Here is a 16,800-nt window from a genome sequence, read left to right as displayed (position 1 = left end):
GGCGTCTGACAGCTGGCTTGTCTGCACTCTTAGCCCGCCAGCTTTTACCATACCAGCTGGTGGACTCTGAGGCCTTCCACAAATTTGTAGCAATTGGGACACCGCAGTGGAAGGTACCCAGCCGCAATTTTTTTTCCAAGAAGGGAATACCACACCTGTACCACCATGTGCAGAGCCAAGTCACCGCATCTCTGTCACTTAGTGTTGGGGCAAAGGTCCATATGACTACTGACGCATGGTCCTCCAAGCATGGTCAGGGCAGGTATGTCACCTACACTGCCCACTGGGTGAACTTGCTTATGGCTGGGAAGCAGGGAATGTGTGGCTCAACAACAACAGTGGAGTTGGTGTAACCGCCACGGATTGCACGCGGTTCTGCCACCACCTCTACTCCTCCTTCGCTCTCTACCTCGTCTTCTTCCTCTGCTTCCTCCTCCTCTGCTGCTGGGTCCTCCTCCTCCACACCTGTGCACCCCCAGCTCCCCCTAGGCTATTCGACATGCCAGGTACGCCGTTGTCATGCTGTCTTGGGGATGACGTGCCTGGAAAGCAGAAACCATACCGGATCTGTACTCCTGTCATCTCTGCAGTCACAGGCCGATCGGTGGCTGACCCCACACCAACTGAAGATCGGAAAAGTGGTGTGTGACAACGGAAGCAATCTGTTGGCAGCACTGAGACTGGGCAATTTAACACATGTGCCCTGCATGGCACATGTTCTGAATTTAATAGTCCAACGTTTTGTCTCGAAGTACCCAGGATTCCAGGACATTCTCAGGCAGTCCAGGAAGGTGTCGGCCCATTTCAGACGTTCCTACACAGCCATGGCACGCCTTGCTGACATTCAGCAGCGGTACAACATGCCAGTCAGGCGTTTAATTTGCGACAGCCAGACTCGCTGGAATTCAACGCTCCTCATGTTTGAACGTCTGCTGCAACAACAAAGAGCCGTCAATGAATACCTGTTTGAACTGGGTGGTAGGACTGGATCTGCAGAGCTGGGGATTTTTTTCCCCTGTTACTGGGTGCTTATGCGCGATGCCTGCAGGCTCATGCGCCCTTTTGAAGAGGTTACAAACATGGTCAGTCGCACCGAAGGCACCATCAGCGACCTAATACCCTTTGCTTTCTTCCTGGAGCGTGCCGTGCGACGAGTGACAGATGAGGCTGTAGACCAGCGTGACGAGGAGCAGGAAGCGCACGATTTCTGGTCGGAATCACCAGAACGAGCCCAGGCACCTGCTGCAACGCAGGGAGAGGTGTCAGAAGTGGAGTCAGAGGAGGAAGGTGGCTTTGTGGAGGAGGAGGACCAACAGGAGCAGGCTTCCCAGGGGGCTTGTGGTGACCTTTTGGGGACCCCTGGTCTTGTACGTGGCTGGGGGGAGGAGACCGTGGATGATATAGTCCTTGATAACGAGGAAGTGGAGATGGATACCTCTGCATCCAACCTTGTGAGAATGGGGTCTTTCATGCTGTCATGCCTGTTGAAGGACCCCCGTATCAAGAGGCTTAAGGAGAAGGACCTGTACTGGGTCGCAACGCTACTAGACCCTCGGTACAAGCATAAAGTGGCAGAAATGTTACCAACGTACCACAAGTCCGAAAGGATGCTGCATTTACAAACCAGCCTGCAAAACATGTTGTACAATGCTTTTAAGGGTGATGTCACTTCAGGAACTCATCGACATTCCAGGGGCAGAGGTGCCAGTAATCCTGCCACGAGCGCACCTGCAAGGACAATGCACTTTGGCCACTCTGTAACGTCAGACATGCAAAGGTTTTTAAGTCCAAGGCAGCGCCAGAACCCTTCTGGATCCACCCTCAAAGAACGCCTCGACCAGCAGGTAGCGGACTACCTGGCATTAACTGCAGATATCGACACTCTGAGGAGCGATGAACCCCTGGACTACTGGGTGCGCAGGCTTGATCTGTGGCCAGAGCTGTCACAATTTGCCATGAACCTCTTGTCTTGCCCCGCCTCAAGTGTCCTCTCAGAAAGGACCTTCAGTGCAGCAGGAGGGATTGTAACTGAGAAGAGAACTCGCCTAGGTCACAAAAGTGTGGATTACCTGACCTTTATTAAAATGAACGAGGCATGGATCTCGGAGGGTTACTGCACGCCGGAAGACTTGTTCTGACTCCCCATGCAGCTGTCCTTCTCTGCACGCCGCATGACTCCACACACAGCTGTCCTTTAGCGTCCTCCTCCCTCCGCCACCGTTACAAACTAGGGTGCAAACCCTACTGGTTTCATTTTAATCAAAACTTTTTGGACAGGTAAATCCTGAGTTTTTCTGGCCTCTGTGCTTCAGTGGCTGCGACCAAAAAAATTCATATTTTCAGCATTTATATGGCATATTTTTTCTGGCCTCTGTGCTTCAGTGGCTGCGACAAAAAAAATTCATATTTTCAGCATTTATATGGCATATTTTTTCTGGCCTCTGTGCTTCAGTGGCTGCGACAAACAAAAATTCATATTTTCAGCATTTATATGGCATATTTTTTCTGGCCTCTGTGCTTCAGCGGCTGCGACCAAAAAAATTCATATTTTCAGCATTTATATGGCATATTTTTTCTGGCCTCTGTGCTTCAGTGGCTGCGACAAAAAAATATTCATATTTTCAGCATTTATATGGCATATTTTTTCTGGCCTCTGTGCTTCAGTGGCTGCGACAAAAAAAAAATTCATATTTTCAGCATTTATATGGCATATTTTTTCTGGCCTCTGTGCTTCAGTGGCTGCGACAAAAAAAAAATTCATATTTTCAGCATTTATATGGCATATTTTTTCTGGCCTCTGTGCTTCAGTGGCTGCGACAAAAAAAAATTCATATTTTCAGCATTTATATGGCATATTTTTTCTGGCCTCTGTGCTTCAGTGGCTGCGACAAAAAAAACATAATTTTTCAGGAAAGTACACATGCCTAATTTTTCAGGGTTCTGCAACAGTGGCAAAATCGCATCTTTTATGGTCACCGCAGGTGATCAATAAAGTAGACCAAAACTGGGCCCACACTGCAGAATCAGTGTTTTTTGGTTCACTTCACTGTACATTGAATTACCTCTGCCTGACCGTGCACGTGCGCACAAGCACGGTGACTGCTAAACACACCACTACAGAAATATTGCCACCAACAGGACGAACATCCTGGAGGTGACAAGCAACTAGTAATTAAAAACTATTATTTGCTCACTTGACGGTATCATTCATGAAAGCTCTTTGCGTTTTTTTGCGTTGCAGTAAGCGCCGCATTTTGTCTTTGCGTGTGAACAGGCTGTAACCATTACACGACTTGATTGGCATGTAGACGCCGGACGTTTTAAAGCAGTTTATTACACAAGTTTAGAAATGTAGTGTGATTTCTGCCCTTTACAGAATTCTGCAAGGATTTGATGGACATTTTAGGTTAGGTAGCTTTGCTGGCTAGTAATCTACCTTCTACTGCAGTGCTCTGTATGTAGCTGCTGTGGGCAGCTGTCCTGCTGCTGATCTCTCATCTGCTGACTGCTGCCTGTAACCCAATAGTCCTTGTAAGGACTGCTTTTATTTTCTTTTTTGTTTTTTTTACTTTGCTACTGTAAGAGCCCAGTGCTATTAGTCTAGCTGTGTTGGGGAGTGGGACTGGTGTGCTGCTCCTCCTAGTAGTTCACCACTACCAGCACCAACCAGAGTCAAAATTGTTACAAAGTATCTTATTTGCACCTGTTAGCTGTTCTGAGCTCTCTGCCAAAAGCTAATTAAGTTAGAAACTGTTTTTTTTTTCTGGCTGTTCAGTTCAGAGAAAAGAGGGACTGGTGTGCTGCTTCTCCTAGTAGTTCACCACCACCAGCACCAACCAGAGTCAAAATTGTTACAAAGTATCTTATTTGCACCTGTTAGCTGTTCTGAGCTCTCTGCCAAAAGCTAATTAAGTTAGAAACTGTTTTTTTTCTGGCTGTTCAGTTCAGAGAAAAGAGGGACTGGTGTGCTGCTCCTCCTAGTAGTTCACCACTACCAGCACCAACCAGAGTCAAAATTGTTACAAAGTATCTTATTTGCACCTGTTAGCTGTTCTGAGCTCTCTGCCAAAAGCTAATTAAGTTAGAAACTGGTTTTTTTCTGGCTGTTCAGTGCAGAGAAAAGAGGGACTTTCCAGTACAAAAGAGGGACAGGGGGTTGAGTGGTCAAAAGAGGGACAGTTGGGAGGTATGCAAGTGCCACCTAGCTGTGTGAGCTTTTTCACATTCTGTCTAAATAACAATAATAATTCCGTGTCCGTAAACATCACCTGAGTGATGTTTTTACAGCAGCAATAATATATTCCGTATCCACTACTGTATACGTTGCCCTTGCAGGCATTGTTTGCCCAGTCTTTAACCAAGTGCCACCTAGCTGTGTGAGCTTTTTCACATTCCGTGTCCAGAAACATCACCTGAGTGACGTAGTGTGATTTCTGCCCTTTACAGCACAAAACGCAGCGCTGTGTCAACAATATATTTTTCAGATACATTTTTGCCCTTGATCCCCCTCTGGCATGCCACTGTCCAGGTCGTTGCACCCTTTAAACAACTTTAAAATCATTTTTCTGGCCAGAAATGTCTTTTCTAGCTTTTAAAATTCGCCTTCCCATTGAAGTCTATGGGGTTCGCGACGTTCGCGAACCGTTCGCATTTTTGACGCAAGTTCGCGAATATGTTCGCGAACATTTTTTCCGCCGTTCGCTACATCCCTATATGTTACCTCCTGTGCCGTCCATAGCTAGAATGGAAGGATTTATTGAGAATATCACTCCTAAATAACCTCCTGTATAAAAAAAATCCTTCATATATGATTGTCTGAAATATTAGCAGGTTAACAATTGTTGTTAGGACCCTCTGACATGGAATGGAACAGTATACCAAGACAAAGTGTTCAACCAGGAAGTACCTGTTTGGTATACTTTGGTGCTGTGCTTCTACCACTGTGGAAAGCCCCACAAGTGATAAAATAAACAGTATAAACCTAACCAAAGAAAAATCTAAAACATATTGGCAAAATTGTATATTAGACACTAATATCAAAATTATGCTATTGGCCTTACTATCTAACTGATTAAAGGGGTAGTTCACCTTTAAATTAACGTTTAACATTATATAATAGTGATACTGGGACATGCTTGCAAATGCTCTTAATTTTTTTAATTCTTTCACTTTTTGAAACTAGAATATACATAGTGGTGGGCCTGACTAGAACGATGAATAATAAATATAGCACTAATTAACAAAATTGTTGCTGTATAGAGCAATCTTTTTTTGGCTGCTGGAGTCAGTGACCCCAATTTAAAAGGTGGGAAAAGGAAGGCCAATAATTAAAAAACTATAACAAAAAATAAAGGCCAAATGAAAAGTGACTAAGAATATACTGTTCTATAAGATACTTGGGGGTTCGTTTACTAAAGTGCGGTAAAAATTTGCGCACAAAATATAGACAAATTTAACGCCAAATATGTTTTCGCGAGTTTATTAACCTGCGTTAAATATAAATTTGCGAATTTTCTTGCGCAAGAATGTGTTCGCCAGTTATCGCATTCGCTGAAAATAACGCTACGTACACATTAACGCCTGGTTTACTAAACAGCGAAATGGTTTAAGGACAAAATTAACGCAAGAATATTCGCAATATTTTACCGCCATCTATATGGTGGCGTTAACTTATTTTTTCGCCAGAAAATTCTCAATGGGAGGGACATGAAATATCCCATAACACCTTGTTTTACCCATAATTCCTGCTGTCATTCCTGACAGGAAAAGAGAGAAGTGACAAGAGAAGAGAGAATTGACAGGAGAAGAGATAAGTGACAGGAGAAATGTTTTGTGTTTTGCTTTTGGCTGCTGCTACAGCATCTTTTCAAGGTGAAAGACAGATTAGGAGAGACAGGCTTCGTCAGCCTAGACGGTTTCGACCACGCTCTGCACTAGAAGAGCTGAGTGACACTGATGTCAGGGAGTTATTCCGTCTGAATAGGCAAGCTATTCTTGCCTTGTACACTTGTATAGCTCATGATCTTGAGCCACTGACAGGTCGCTCACAGGCCATTCCTGGCATAGTAAAATTGCTGGCAGTTTTGAACTTCCTTGCTACAGGCAATTTTCAGCCATCTGTTGCAAGGGTGATTGGGATAAGTCGCTCAACTTTTTCTAGACTTCTGAAACCCGTATTAAGAGCCATAGTGCAACATTCCCCAAAATTTGTCTGCTTTCCATCAACTCCAGAACAGTGGCAGGAAGTTAAATCTGGTTTTTATAACCTTGGAGGCATGCCCAATTGCATTGGTGCAATAGACTGCACGCACATTTTGTTAACACCTCCTCATGCTACTGAGGAACAATTTCGAAACCGGAAGCATACCCATTCTCTGAATGTCCAGGTAGTTTGTGACTCCCATCAAAGGATTATGAGCATTCACTCTGGTTTTCCCGGGAGCTGTCACGATTCATACATTTTACGGCAGTCAGCTCTGTTTGACCGTTTTCAACTTGGACTCATGCCAGAGGGCTGGTTGGTTGGTAAGTCAAATACTTGCCTTCATTTGTGCTATTTATTTGTTGAATTATTTGCCTTCTTCTTATGACTCTTGTTTTCAAAAGAGGGTTACAGACCTCCATATCTGAAAAATAAACTATCTCTATGGCTACATATGTATTGTTATTGCAACTTTTTATTACTCATCTTTCTATTCAGGCCCACTCCTATTCATAAGCCAGGCTCTACATACTAGGCAGATAAGATGGCAAAGTAGTCATCACAGCAAATCTGCCCATGTATGGACACTAGTGCACAGTGCTTGCTGTAGCATGACTGTTATCAAAAAAGCATCCATATATGTATAGGATCATTCATTTTATTCATATTCATTTCAGGAGATGCAGGATATGGAAGTAAACCCTGGCTTCTAATTCCTGTATCTAATCCCAGGACACCGGCAGAAGTAAAATTTAACACAGCTCACATAAAGACAAGAGGAGTTATTGAGCGGACCTTTGGAGTCCTCAAATCTACTTTCCGGTGTCTTTCAAAATCTGGTGGATGCCTGCAGTATTCTCCAGAAACTGTTTCTCAGATTATTCAGGCCTGTGCGGTTCTGAACAATGTTGCTTTAGACCATGGAGTGAATCTGGAAACTAATGAGGAACTTCCTCCTGAAATTCCCGGTTACCCTGCAGTTTCCCAAGATTCGAGTGATGAAGGGAAACGTGTGAGATCGCATCTCATAACATCATTTTTCCAGTGTAAGTTTTTTGGACATGTAAAGTGATATATCTATATATGTTTTGAATGAATGGTGCAGAGATAGGCCACATGGCACAAATTGAAGCAGTTAATCTAGGACTGCTGCTTTAAAAAGCTAAGCAAGCAGGTTATTGTATTATTCAGTAAACAAAGAAATACAGGGCATCTTTAACAACTCTGTGTGTCATTGCCCTGACTGATCAGTATATTTTAGTGTTTACAAACACATGTAATTGTGTTTACATTGATTTTTTTTTTCAGGAACAACTTTACAAACTCTTCCGTTTGCCTGTTGGAATGCGATTTCCATATGTTTACAAGTTTTGTGGGAACCTATTTGTTACCCTTTCCAGTTATATTCAGTTTTATTTCAACTTCACCTTGAAGTAGAGATCCGTTACCATTATGTTTTAAGGTCAGTATCCATCATATGAGAAATACAATAAATATAAGAAAGTACTTTTTTTTGGAAAAATAAACTAATCTCCTCTGCATAAAAGTGTAGGATAGCAGCAATGAATGCATAAATAGAGAAACAGTTTTGCATGTTCAGCAATGTGGTTGCTATGGTAATTGATACCCTAGCAACAATGCACTGTGAATAAGACACAGTAATACGAATAGGAGTGTGCCTGAATAGAAAGTTGAGGAATACAAAGTAGCAATAGCAAAGCATTTGTGCCCTTAAAGAGTATTTTTTTTTAGATGGCGTCAGTGACCCCCATTTGAAAGCTTTGAAAATGTAATGTAAAAGGAAGGCAAATAAATTAAAAAATATGTTATCGTAAAAATGAAGACCAATATAAAATTTCTTTAGATTATGCCATGCTATACTATTTTACATTATATTGAATGACCTTTTTTAAATGTAATGAGGGTAAATATAGCAATATTTGTGTGATTTATGCTAATATGTGTATTCTATTTACCATTACAATAGTGATTTTAACAGTTTCTTGGCAAGTTTGGTTGAACCAGAATGTTGCAATTTCAAGTTCATCATGAAGCATTATGACCATTATGTTTAAAGGTCAGTATCCATCAAATACAATACATATAATCAAAGTACATGGTGAACAAATGAGCTAATGTCCCCTGCAAAAAGTGTAGAATAGCAGCAATGCACGCATAAATAACAAAACACATTACAATGGCATATCTGAAAAACCTTTTATTGAAAAGCATAAAAAGTTTTTTTTATTAACGAAAAAAAAAAAATGTTTAGATCACATGATTTAAAAGATAAGTACACAAAAAAAACAACAATGCAACGGCTACTCTTTTGTAGCCTTTATGGCAGCGATATCTGCCTTAATCTCCTCCAGGCAGATTATGACACTGTTAACATTTTGTTGGATGTCAGCCAACAATGGCAAATACATAAATTCACTGTCCGTTTGGGTGCCAACATCTTGTTGCCTTGAGCACTGGCCCGACGGACCCTCTACAGCATTGTCTCCAGCAACCTCATCCTCTGCAGCGGCTGGTGCTTCCTCTTCTGGTGGAGCTGCCTCTATAGCTTCTGGTGCAAGCTCTAGAAATTAATAATACAAGATAATGTTAATTGGTTATTTTTTTTTTTTAATAAGTTGTCATGTGAAAGTGATAGTTTGCCTTTATAGATGATGAGAGGGATATTGTGAGACTATTTACAATTGGTTTTATTTTTTTAAAAAAGTTTTTAAAGTTATTTAGCTTTTCATTCAGCAGCTCTTCAGATTGCAAATTCAACTATCTGGTTTCTAGGGTCCAAATTTCCATAACAACTAGGCATCAATTTGAATAAGAGACTGATGTGAACAGGAGAGGCCTACGTACAAACATACTATAGCAATAACAATGGGGGCATGTAGCAACCATTTGGGGTAACAGGAAGTAAAAAGTTAAATTCTAGATACATTGTATACCAATTGGAACATTGCATAGAATTACCCATTCTGTCAGTTGCCATAAAGGTGAATTATCTCTGCACACATGCCCATCCAACAATTATTTAAAATACTTTACATTCTTGGGCTTCTACGATAAGGGCATGACTGCATCTTTTAAGTTCTGTCCAAAATGTTTGCAAGTTCCTTTAACCACACTTTTGATATCAAGGGCATCCATTAATATTTAGAAATAATTACCTGCTTGAATTTCTGCTATCAGTGCGTGGTTTCGGCGTTTCAGGTCTGACCAGATTTTTTGGATATTTCGCACATCTATATTGAGCTCAAACTTACGACGCATCTTGCGCGCAAGTTTTCTCATGTTGGTCCGCTTAATTTCATGCACCCCTACCGTGCCCAGTGCTTGGGTGTCATATTGATGTCCAAGCAAATATTTTGCCAAATACCTAGCCTCCTCAGCTGACAATGAACTGACACCAGCCATGGCTATTGCGCATATGAAGACGCACGTGCATGGCGCGTGAACGTGTGACGTCACCGCGACAAAATATTAACACGCATTGCGACTAAATGTTCGTGCGCACAGCAGATTTTAAAATTATTCGCAACACAACACGTGTGATAAGTCGCTTTAGTACCGCTGCTAATTGTCGCCACATATGTGCGAATAAGCTACAAACACATTCTGCACATAAGCATAGCAGTCTTATATGATGTCATTGCGACAATATATTTGCACGCATGTGTTTAATGTGAATATTCGCAACGTTAATGTTGCTATTAATCTTTAATATACAAGGATAGCATATTCACATATACATTCAGTTATTCATCCATTCATATATACATGCTTTTTAAAGGGGTTGGTTCACCTTGAAGTTAACTTACAAAGACCAATTATAAGCAACTTTTCAATTGGTCTTCATTTATTATTTGATATACTGTATTTTATACATGTACTTTGACCTGCAATGTGTTAGTTGTTGTGTTCCCTATAAAAAGGGTTGAAGGCATGGATTCCAACCAGGGCAACAGTATTATTATTGAATTCTATTTGATGAATAGTTGAGAATTGAGAATTGCAGAATGAGTAAAGCAGTAATTTCTCTATTGAAAATATTTTTTTTTTTTTCACAGCAAAAACCAGAAAGTACAGAAAATGGATCATTGTCAGTCTTTCAGGATTTTTTATGCCTAGCTTCCCGGTAAGTATTTTTGGTGTAATATTTCTGTGTTTTGTGGTTGACCCATTGAAATGATTTATATAGACATTATAATAAATCTATATTTAATATATAGACATTTAATCTTACCCTTCATTTTACAGGTCAGTATTCAATATGTTAAAAATAAGACAAACAAGAGATTTCAATTTATGAAAACAAAATGCCAAACTTTATTTGAACAAATTGAAAACCACATAAAATATCTTAAAACATTTTTTTAAAGGTCTGTAAGCCTAGGGGGCCTAACACGTCTCCCACCCCTTCTCAAACCAACCCTTCTGGTAACTGTGGCCCTTGCTGGCTCCTCAGGTTGAACTGTCCTTGCTGGCTCCTCAGGTTGAACTGTCCTTGCTGGCTCCTCAGGTTGAACTGTCCTTGCTGGCTCCTCAGTTTGATCTGCCCTTGCTGGCTCCTCAGTTTGATCTGCCCTTGCTGGCTCCTCAGGTTGAACTGCCCTTGCTGGCTCCTCAGGTTGAATGGACCTCCCTGCCTGCCTGCATTCAGCAATTTGTCTCAATAAACTATTAGTTTCTTTCCACAACTCATTCTGTTGTTCTTGCCTTTCAAGGGTTTGAGCCTGGAATTGTTCTAAACGAGTCATATGCCTAGTTTCCACTTTTTTTTTTCATGAGCAATATATGACCTCGCTAACGTAGTGAAGTTTTGTAGGTGATCACTGTTGGAAGCAGAAGGCCTTCCCCTTCCAGGAGTTCGCCTTCTTGCTGAAAACGGGCCAGTACTCCTTTGGGGTGCTGTTGCCGGGGGACTTTCAGGGGGACTTTCATGATCTGCTGCAGGTCCTGAAGCAGGTTCCTCGTAGATACCAGTTTCACGATATTCTTGCAAAATAAAAATAAGAAAAATTTAGATAGTTTACAATATTCAGTATTTACATACACACACTCACACACATACTAACATACCCAACACAAACACACACACATTCTTACTAACATACATACTCAACACAAACACACACACACACACACACACACACACACACACACAAACACACACTCTTACTAACAACATACCCAACAGAAACATACACACACACTGACACATAAAAGTTAACACACAATTTGCCAGGTTAGCCTAATTCTGTTGGACTATCAACACTCCAAAGCACAGAAATGTACCTGCTTCATTTCCAGCACAGTTCAGGACATCTGGACAATCAACTGTCTCCAGTATTATATATTCTAAAAAAAGAAAAAAATTAACTTAAAAAAGTTCTTTAAGGCAACTCACATGAACGAACAATACTAACCTTCAGCATTATTTTCTTCTAGGTTTTCTTCTGTTCCACAGACGGCCTCCAGCTGCTGAGGTTGCTCAATGTGTTGCTGGATAACTTGGCAAAAAGAAATAAATATTATTTTTCAAACCATACACACTTGTTTTTATATAATGTACAGTGGTATCTAGGGCATTAAAGTTATGCAAACATGGGGGGGGGGTTATGCTGAAATTACATAAGCAAGTAGGTGTGTTTTTGGGGTGCTTGATATTGGAAGAGACAGACCAGTTAACATCAATAACCATTAGATAAGCAATGGGGAGGAGTTTGGTGGAAAAGCTTCTCCCACACTGCTAGCAAGAATTCAGCTAGAGGAGTACAGTAAACAGACACTAGTGCAAGAATCAGTAGCATCAACAAATGAGTGGGGAGGGGGAGGATGGCTACTGATGCTGAAATGATAACTAAAGGCAGCTAAGAGAGGCAGTTCATTAATGCAGCTGTGCAGACAGACAATAAATTTACCATCTAGGGTATCTGTTCCACAGACAGCTTCCACCAGCTGTGGCTGAGCAATGTGTTGTTGAACAACTAGGCAAAAAGAAACAAATATTTTTCAAACCATACACACTTGTTTTTATATAATATACAGTGGTATCTAGGACATTAAAGTTATGCAACTGTGGGGGGGGGGTGTTATGCTGAAATGACATTAGCAAGTATGTGTATTTTTGGGGTGTATGATGTTGGAAGAGAAAAACCAGTTAACATCAACAACCATTAGATAAGCAATGGGGAGTAGGTGAAGGAAAGTTTCTGTACTAGCAAGAAGGCAGCCATAGAATAAGAAGGAGTACAGATAATAGACTAGTTTGCTAACATCAGTATCCATTAGATAAACATTGGGGAGGGGAAGGGAGGGGTTCAGTTGATTTCAGCTAGAGGAGTACAGTAAAAAGACACAATGTAGTGCAAGATTCAGTAGCATCAAGAAATGAGCAGGGGGGAGGGTGGCTACTGATGTTGAAATGTTAGCTAAAAACAGCAGAGAGGCAGTTCATCAATGCAGCCGGTAGAGTGCAGATTATGAAAAGCCAATACATTTACCTTGCAGATCTGTATCAATTTGACCCTGGATTCCTTCCACCACATCTGGGCCAATGACCTTCTTTAACTCTTCCTCAAATAATGAATATTGGAGGTGTAGGGCTGGACCCCCTCCAGTCCCTCTGGCATATTTTGCCTCTTGACCCATTTTCCTCTTCAACTGACATTTTATATCGTTCAATCTCTTCTTGCAGTTGATGATGCCTCGCTTGTGGAAGGACACTGCATTCACCATCCTAGCAATGTTATCCCACAGCAGATTCTTCCTGGCCATGGCAGTTTTGCTGGCATCCTGGCCAAAGAGTTCGCGCCAGTGCTTAACAGCAGCATACACCAAGGCACAGTTTTCTTCATAGGAAAACTTTGTACTCCTGCTTCTTTTGGCTCCTCCTGATGCTCCCTCTCTTTCCGCATCCTGGTTGTCAGGGCTTGACATATCTCCAACTCTGTCACTCTCTCAATACTGTCTCTTCACTCCTACTGAGACTCCTATCAAAGATTCACTGTATGCCAAGGCTACTTATAACCAATCAATCAGTGGGTTGTCTTGTGTAAAATGACAGGTGTCTATTGGCTGTATATATTTGATTTCTGTAACTTTAAGATCCTATTGGCAGGGGGTTTGGTTTCATTGTGATTGGCTACATTAAACTGTGCATTTATATGATGCAAAGAGATTGACTGGTATGATTTCTTATTCTTATGATTCTATTGGCAGAAGGGTTTGTGACTGGATGGATGAAGTATCAGTTTATGATGCATAAATGTTTGATTGGTGTTATACTCTGGTAATGTTGATGGATGTTATAAACATTAGTCAATAAAGTTTATGAGTTTTGAAGATGCATTTCTAGCCATAAATATGACAGTAAAAATTGCCATAATTAACGCAATAAAATAAGACTAATTTTAAGACTATTTTATAGCATAAATATTCGCAAACGTAAATTGTCGCCAGAAAATTCGCAACTCGCTAAAATTACTGCTAACGTAAGCTGGTTCGTTAACGTAGTTACCGCAAGTGATCGCAATGACTACTGAGCGCATCGCTGTTTAGTAAACTTCGTCGCTGCGAATATTCTGGCGGAAAAATATTCGCAGCGATAACATGCGGAAACATAAAGTCAGATTTACCGCACTTTAGTAAACGGACCCCTAGGTGGGAAATGTAACAAAATCCACGAAGAGAACAAATTTGTACACAAATAAGAATAAAAATTAGCATTTCTCAATATAATATTCTTTATTAGGCTTTTATTACATTGAGAATCTTAATTGTGCATTGCAAACCTTTAACATCTGCTTGAAGGTGGCCTAAACATTTGGAGAAAACATAACATTCACTGTGTGTCGGATTTATGCTCCTATAGTCCTCCAGGGATATAAGATTCTCAGCCACGATGAGTAAGTCCCTCTTGGATTTAAATAAATACTTACTCAAATCGAGCCTGGCCCCGAAGTTCCCCCTGGGCCTGACTTGAACCAAACAGATTCTCTCAGGAAATTAACCAGACAGCTTTATTTGAGGTATACATTAATACAGAGTATTACAATACAAAGTATTAAATAATAGCTCACACGCCCTGAAAGCTCGTGAGGACGTTGGGGGACAATTAGCAATACAACAGATGACTATTTAACCATTTCTTCTTCCATGGGGCTGATCCAGAGGCATCCAATCATCATTCTTGTTTTAGCATAACTGTGTCTCTATTTCCATCTTAGGGACAGACTCACAGTCTCAGTACAATAGCCAAATAAGGTGCAACTACTCTGTCAGCACAGTGTCCAGAATGGTATCTATGCTGTCGTTTCTGAGACGATGTGTCTTGCTTGACCTTGCACTATACTTGTGACATGAGACAACAGATGTATTCCTTGTTCTGTGCAAACATTCTACATTCTAATAACAGAATGGCCTTTAACCTTGAGCTTCTTCTACAACACAGCAATTCTGTATTTAGTGTCATATTCTATAATCTTTGTTCTTTGATAATAACCACTTTTGGCTTAAATCTAAAATCCTGATATCTACACTGTGCACATCACAAATTATAAAATTTGCAGTTGGTATCCTACTGTCACATCAGGTGCAAAGGGTTTGTAGAATGTTTGCAAACACAAAATTGTTCTCAATGATAATATTTATTTATGAACCTAGGACTCTTGGCTACCACTTATCTTCTGTAAAATCACACCAGCACGTGGTTGTTTCCAGCTTAGCAATGCTCCGTCATATTTCTTCCTATTCCAATGATATCTCGTGCTGATACATGACAGTACCATTGAGATGACAATTGCTCTGGGGTGGTGCATTTTTACCAAAAGAATAGAGGCAACTTGGGGTCCTAGATTGTTATTCAAGTGAACGAATGAGCGATTTTGAGAGTTTTGTGCCCCATTTTCCTTTGCCCTTATGCTTAATAAGTCAAAGGGACTCAGCCTTCAGTTAGAAAAGTTTGCAAGTTATATACAGTATATCTACCTATATATTTATCTGTATGTTAGGTTAGAATCAGAAATAGGTCAGTGTTAGCTCTAGGTAATTCATTAGTCTTGCAATGCATTTGCTTTATATATATATATATATATACAAAGAAAGCAGTCTTAGCAACAGATAAACATATCAATGAGCATTTTTCTATAACAAATTTAAATTTGGATGTCTTTTTATCTGTACACATATGGCTCTTCCTGGCTACCCTACCTGTAAAATTTCCATTCTGCTCTTCTTTTTTTATTGTACACAGTGCTCCTATACTTATAAATGATTCAGCATCTGGTATCCCTATCTCCTTTCTACTGATAAGTTTCCCTGGGCAGTTTTATTTTCTGTGAGTTGCATTTCTCTGCTCTGGAAGATAAGGAGATAATGACTATCTCTTGAGCATCTTCATTTCCACTGCTATTGAAATCCCTTTATTCAGGGCCATTATTCATTTCATGTTTCAGTTTCTCTATGATAAAATCTTGTAATTATTTGCTTTCACCTATATCGTGTTTCCAGCAGGGCTGCAGAAACAGATGCCAGCTTGGTAACATTTTAAGTTAATTTTGATGTCAAAGCACATGCATGAAATATTATTGTATAGGTACTAGGGTGCATCAATACTTCCTTTAGTGTGCTGAGGTGTAAGCTGGTGCATAAAGAAAATAGTCCCCAGTACACCACCACATGAGTGCTGAGATCTCAACATATCTCAGAGTTTCAGAGCACTAACAATCTGTGGGAAAAGCCCTACTGCATTTATTACAGAAAGATAGTGAGCGGTGAAGTAGTTTGCATTTTTAAGATATGTTGCACATAAAGGAGTAACCAAGTAGTCAGGTCAGCATGTACTACAATGTATTATTGTGCCTTGATGTACTGTAGTATTTTAGAACATAATATCTGATTAAATGGAACTGCAGTTGGATTTCAATTAAATCCTTAAATCATATGGTTACTTTACTGGCAGCAAAGATAAACTAAAATAAAAATGCTGGTTCTGCTCATATTGGTTTGGCATTCTTTCCCTAGTCATTGTTTTCTTTTATTCAACAGCTATCTTTTGGTTATGTTCCATAAAAATACAACATCAAGGTGTTTGATTATTTATTGTAACTGAATTGCAAGTAACTGCTAGTTCTATATGTGACCAAAATAATTGGATCTGCCCAGGATATTAATAACACCTGCTGCTCACATGTGTTCAGATTCCCCTTAACAACCTCATAATAATGTCTACGGTACACAGTTTATGCTCTCTTAACATAGATCATTTTACCCTTATCTATGATTTTATAAATTGCTTTTTCGTCAACATATCATGTTATGTTTCATGAATATTTCAGTTCTATATGTAATCCTTTTGTGGTGTTACCTAAGTAGGGTGTTACCTAGGTTAAGCTACTCATGGCTCAGTGCTATAGGAAACTAGACTGTACCTCCACCCAGTCAGGTCCAACAACGGCATAATCACTGTGGGGTCCCTAATATTGTTAGGCACCCCCTCCCAGTGATTATAATCACATACTTGAGACCTTGGGTAGGTACTCCTGGTTGCTGAAAACTGCACCAGCCCAGAGTGCAACAACCCCATCTTT

The 16,800-nt window shown here is 40.4% G+C and overlaps 1 protein-coding gene across 1 annotated transcript; it reads left to right on the top strand.

Moving 5' to 3' along the window:
• Positions 1–5,825: 5,825 nt before the first annotated feature.
• On the top strand, positions 5,826–11,958 carry LOC121396017 (putative nuclease HARBI1). Its single transcript, XM_041570613.1, has 4 exons — positions 5,826–6,521; positions 6,813–7,248; positions 10,279–10,346; positions 11,660–11,958. The coding sequence occupies exons 1-4, from the start codon at positions 5,826–5,828 to the stop codon at positions 11,801–11,803; spliced, it is 1,344 nt and encodes a 447-aa protein (XP_041426547.1). The 3' UTR covers positions 11,804–11,958.
• Positions 11,959–16,800: the final 4,842 nt, after the last annotated feature.

The sequence above is a fragment of the Xenopus laevis genome, chromosome 7S, assembly GCF_017654675.1.
Source record: "Xenopus laevis strain J_2021 chromosome 7S, Xenopus_laevis_v10.1, whole genome shotgun sequence".
Taxonomy (NCBI): Eukaryota; Metazoa; Chordata; class Amphibia; order Anura; family Pipidae; genus Xenopus; species Xenopus laevis.
This window is presented reverse-complemented; position numbering and strand designations above follow the sequence as displayed.

What these genes read in the sequence shown, in the direction of transcription:
- LOC121396017 (XM_041570613.1), top strand. Translation starts at nt 5,826, where the DNA reads ATGTTTTGTGTTTTGCTTTTGGCTGCTGCTACAGCATCTTTTCAAGGT. An exon ending in TCATGCCAGAGGGCTGGTTG is followed by an intron (nt 6,522 to 6,812) that starts GTTGGTAAGTCA and finishes TGCTTGCTGTAG; the next exon opens with CATGACTGTTATCAAAAAAG. An exon ending in CATAACATCATTTTTCCAGT is followed by an intron (nt 7,249 to 10,278) that starts GTAAGTTTTTTG and finishes TTTTTTTCACAG; the next exon opens with CAAAAACCAGAAAGTACAGA.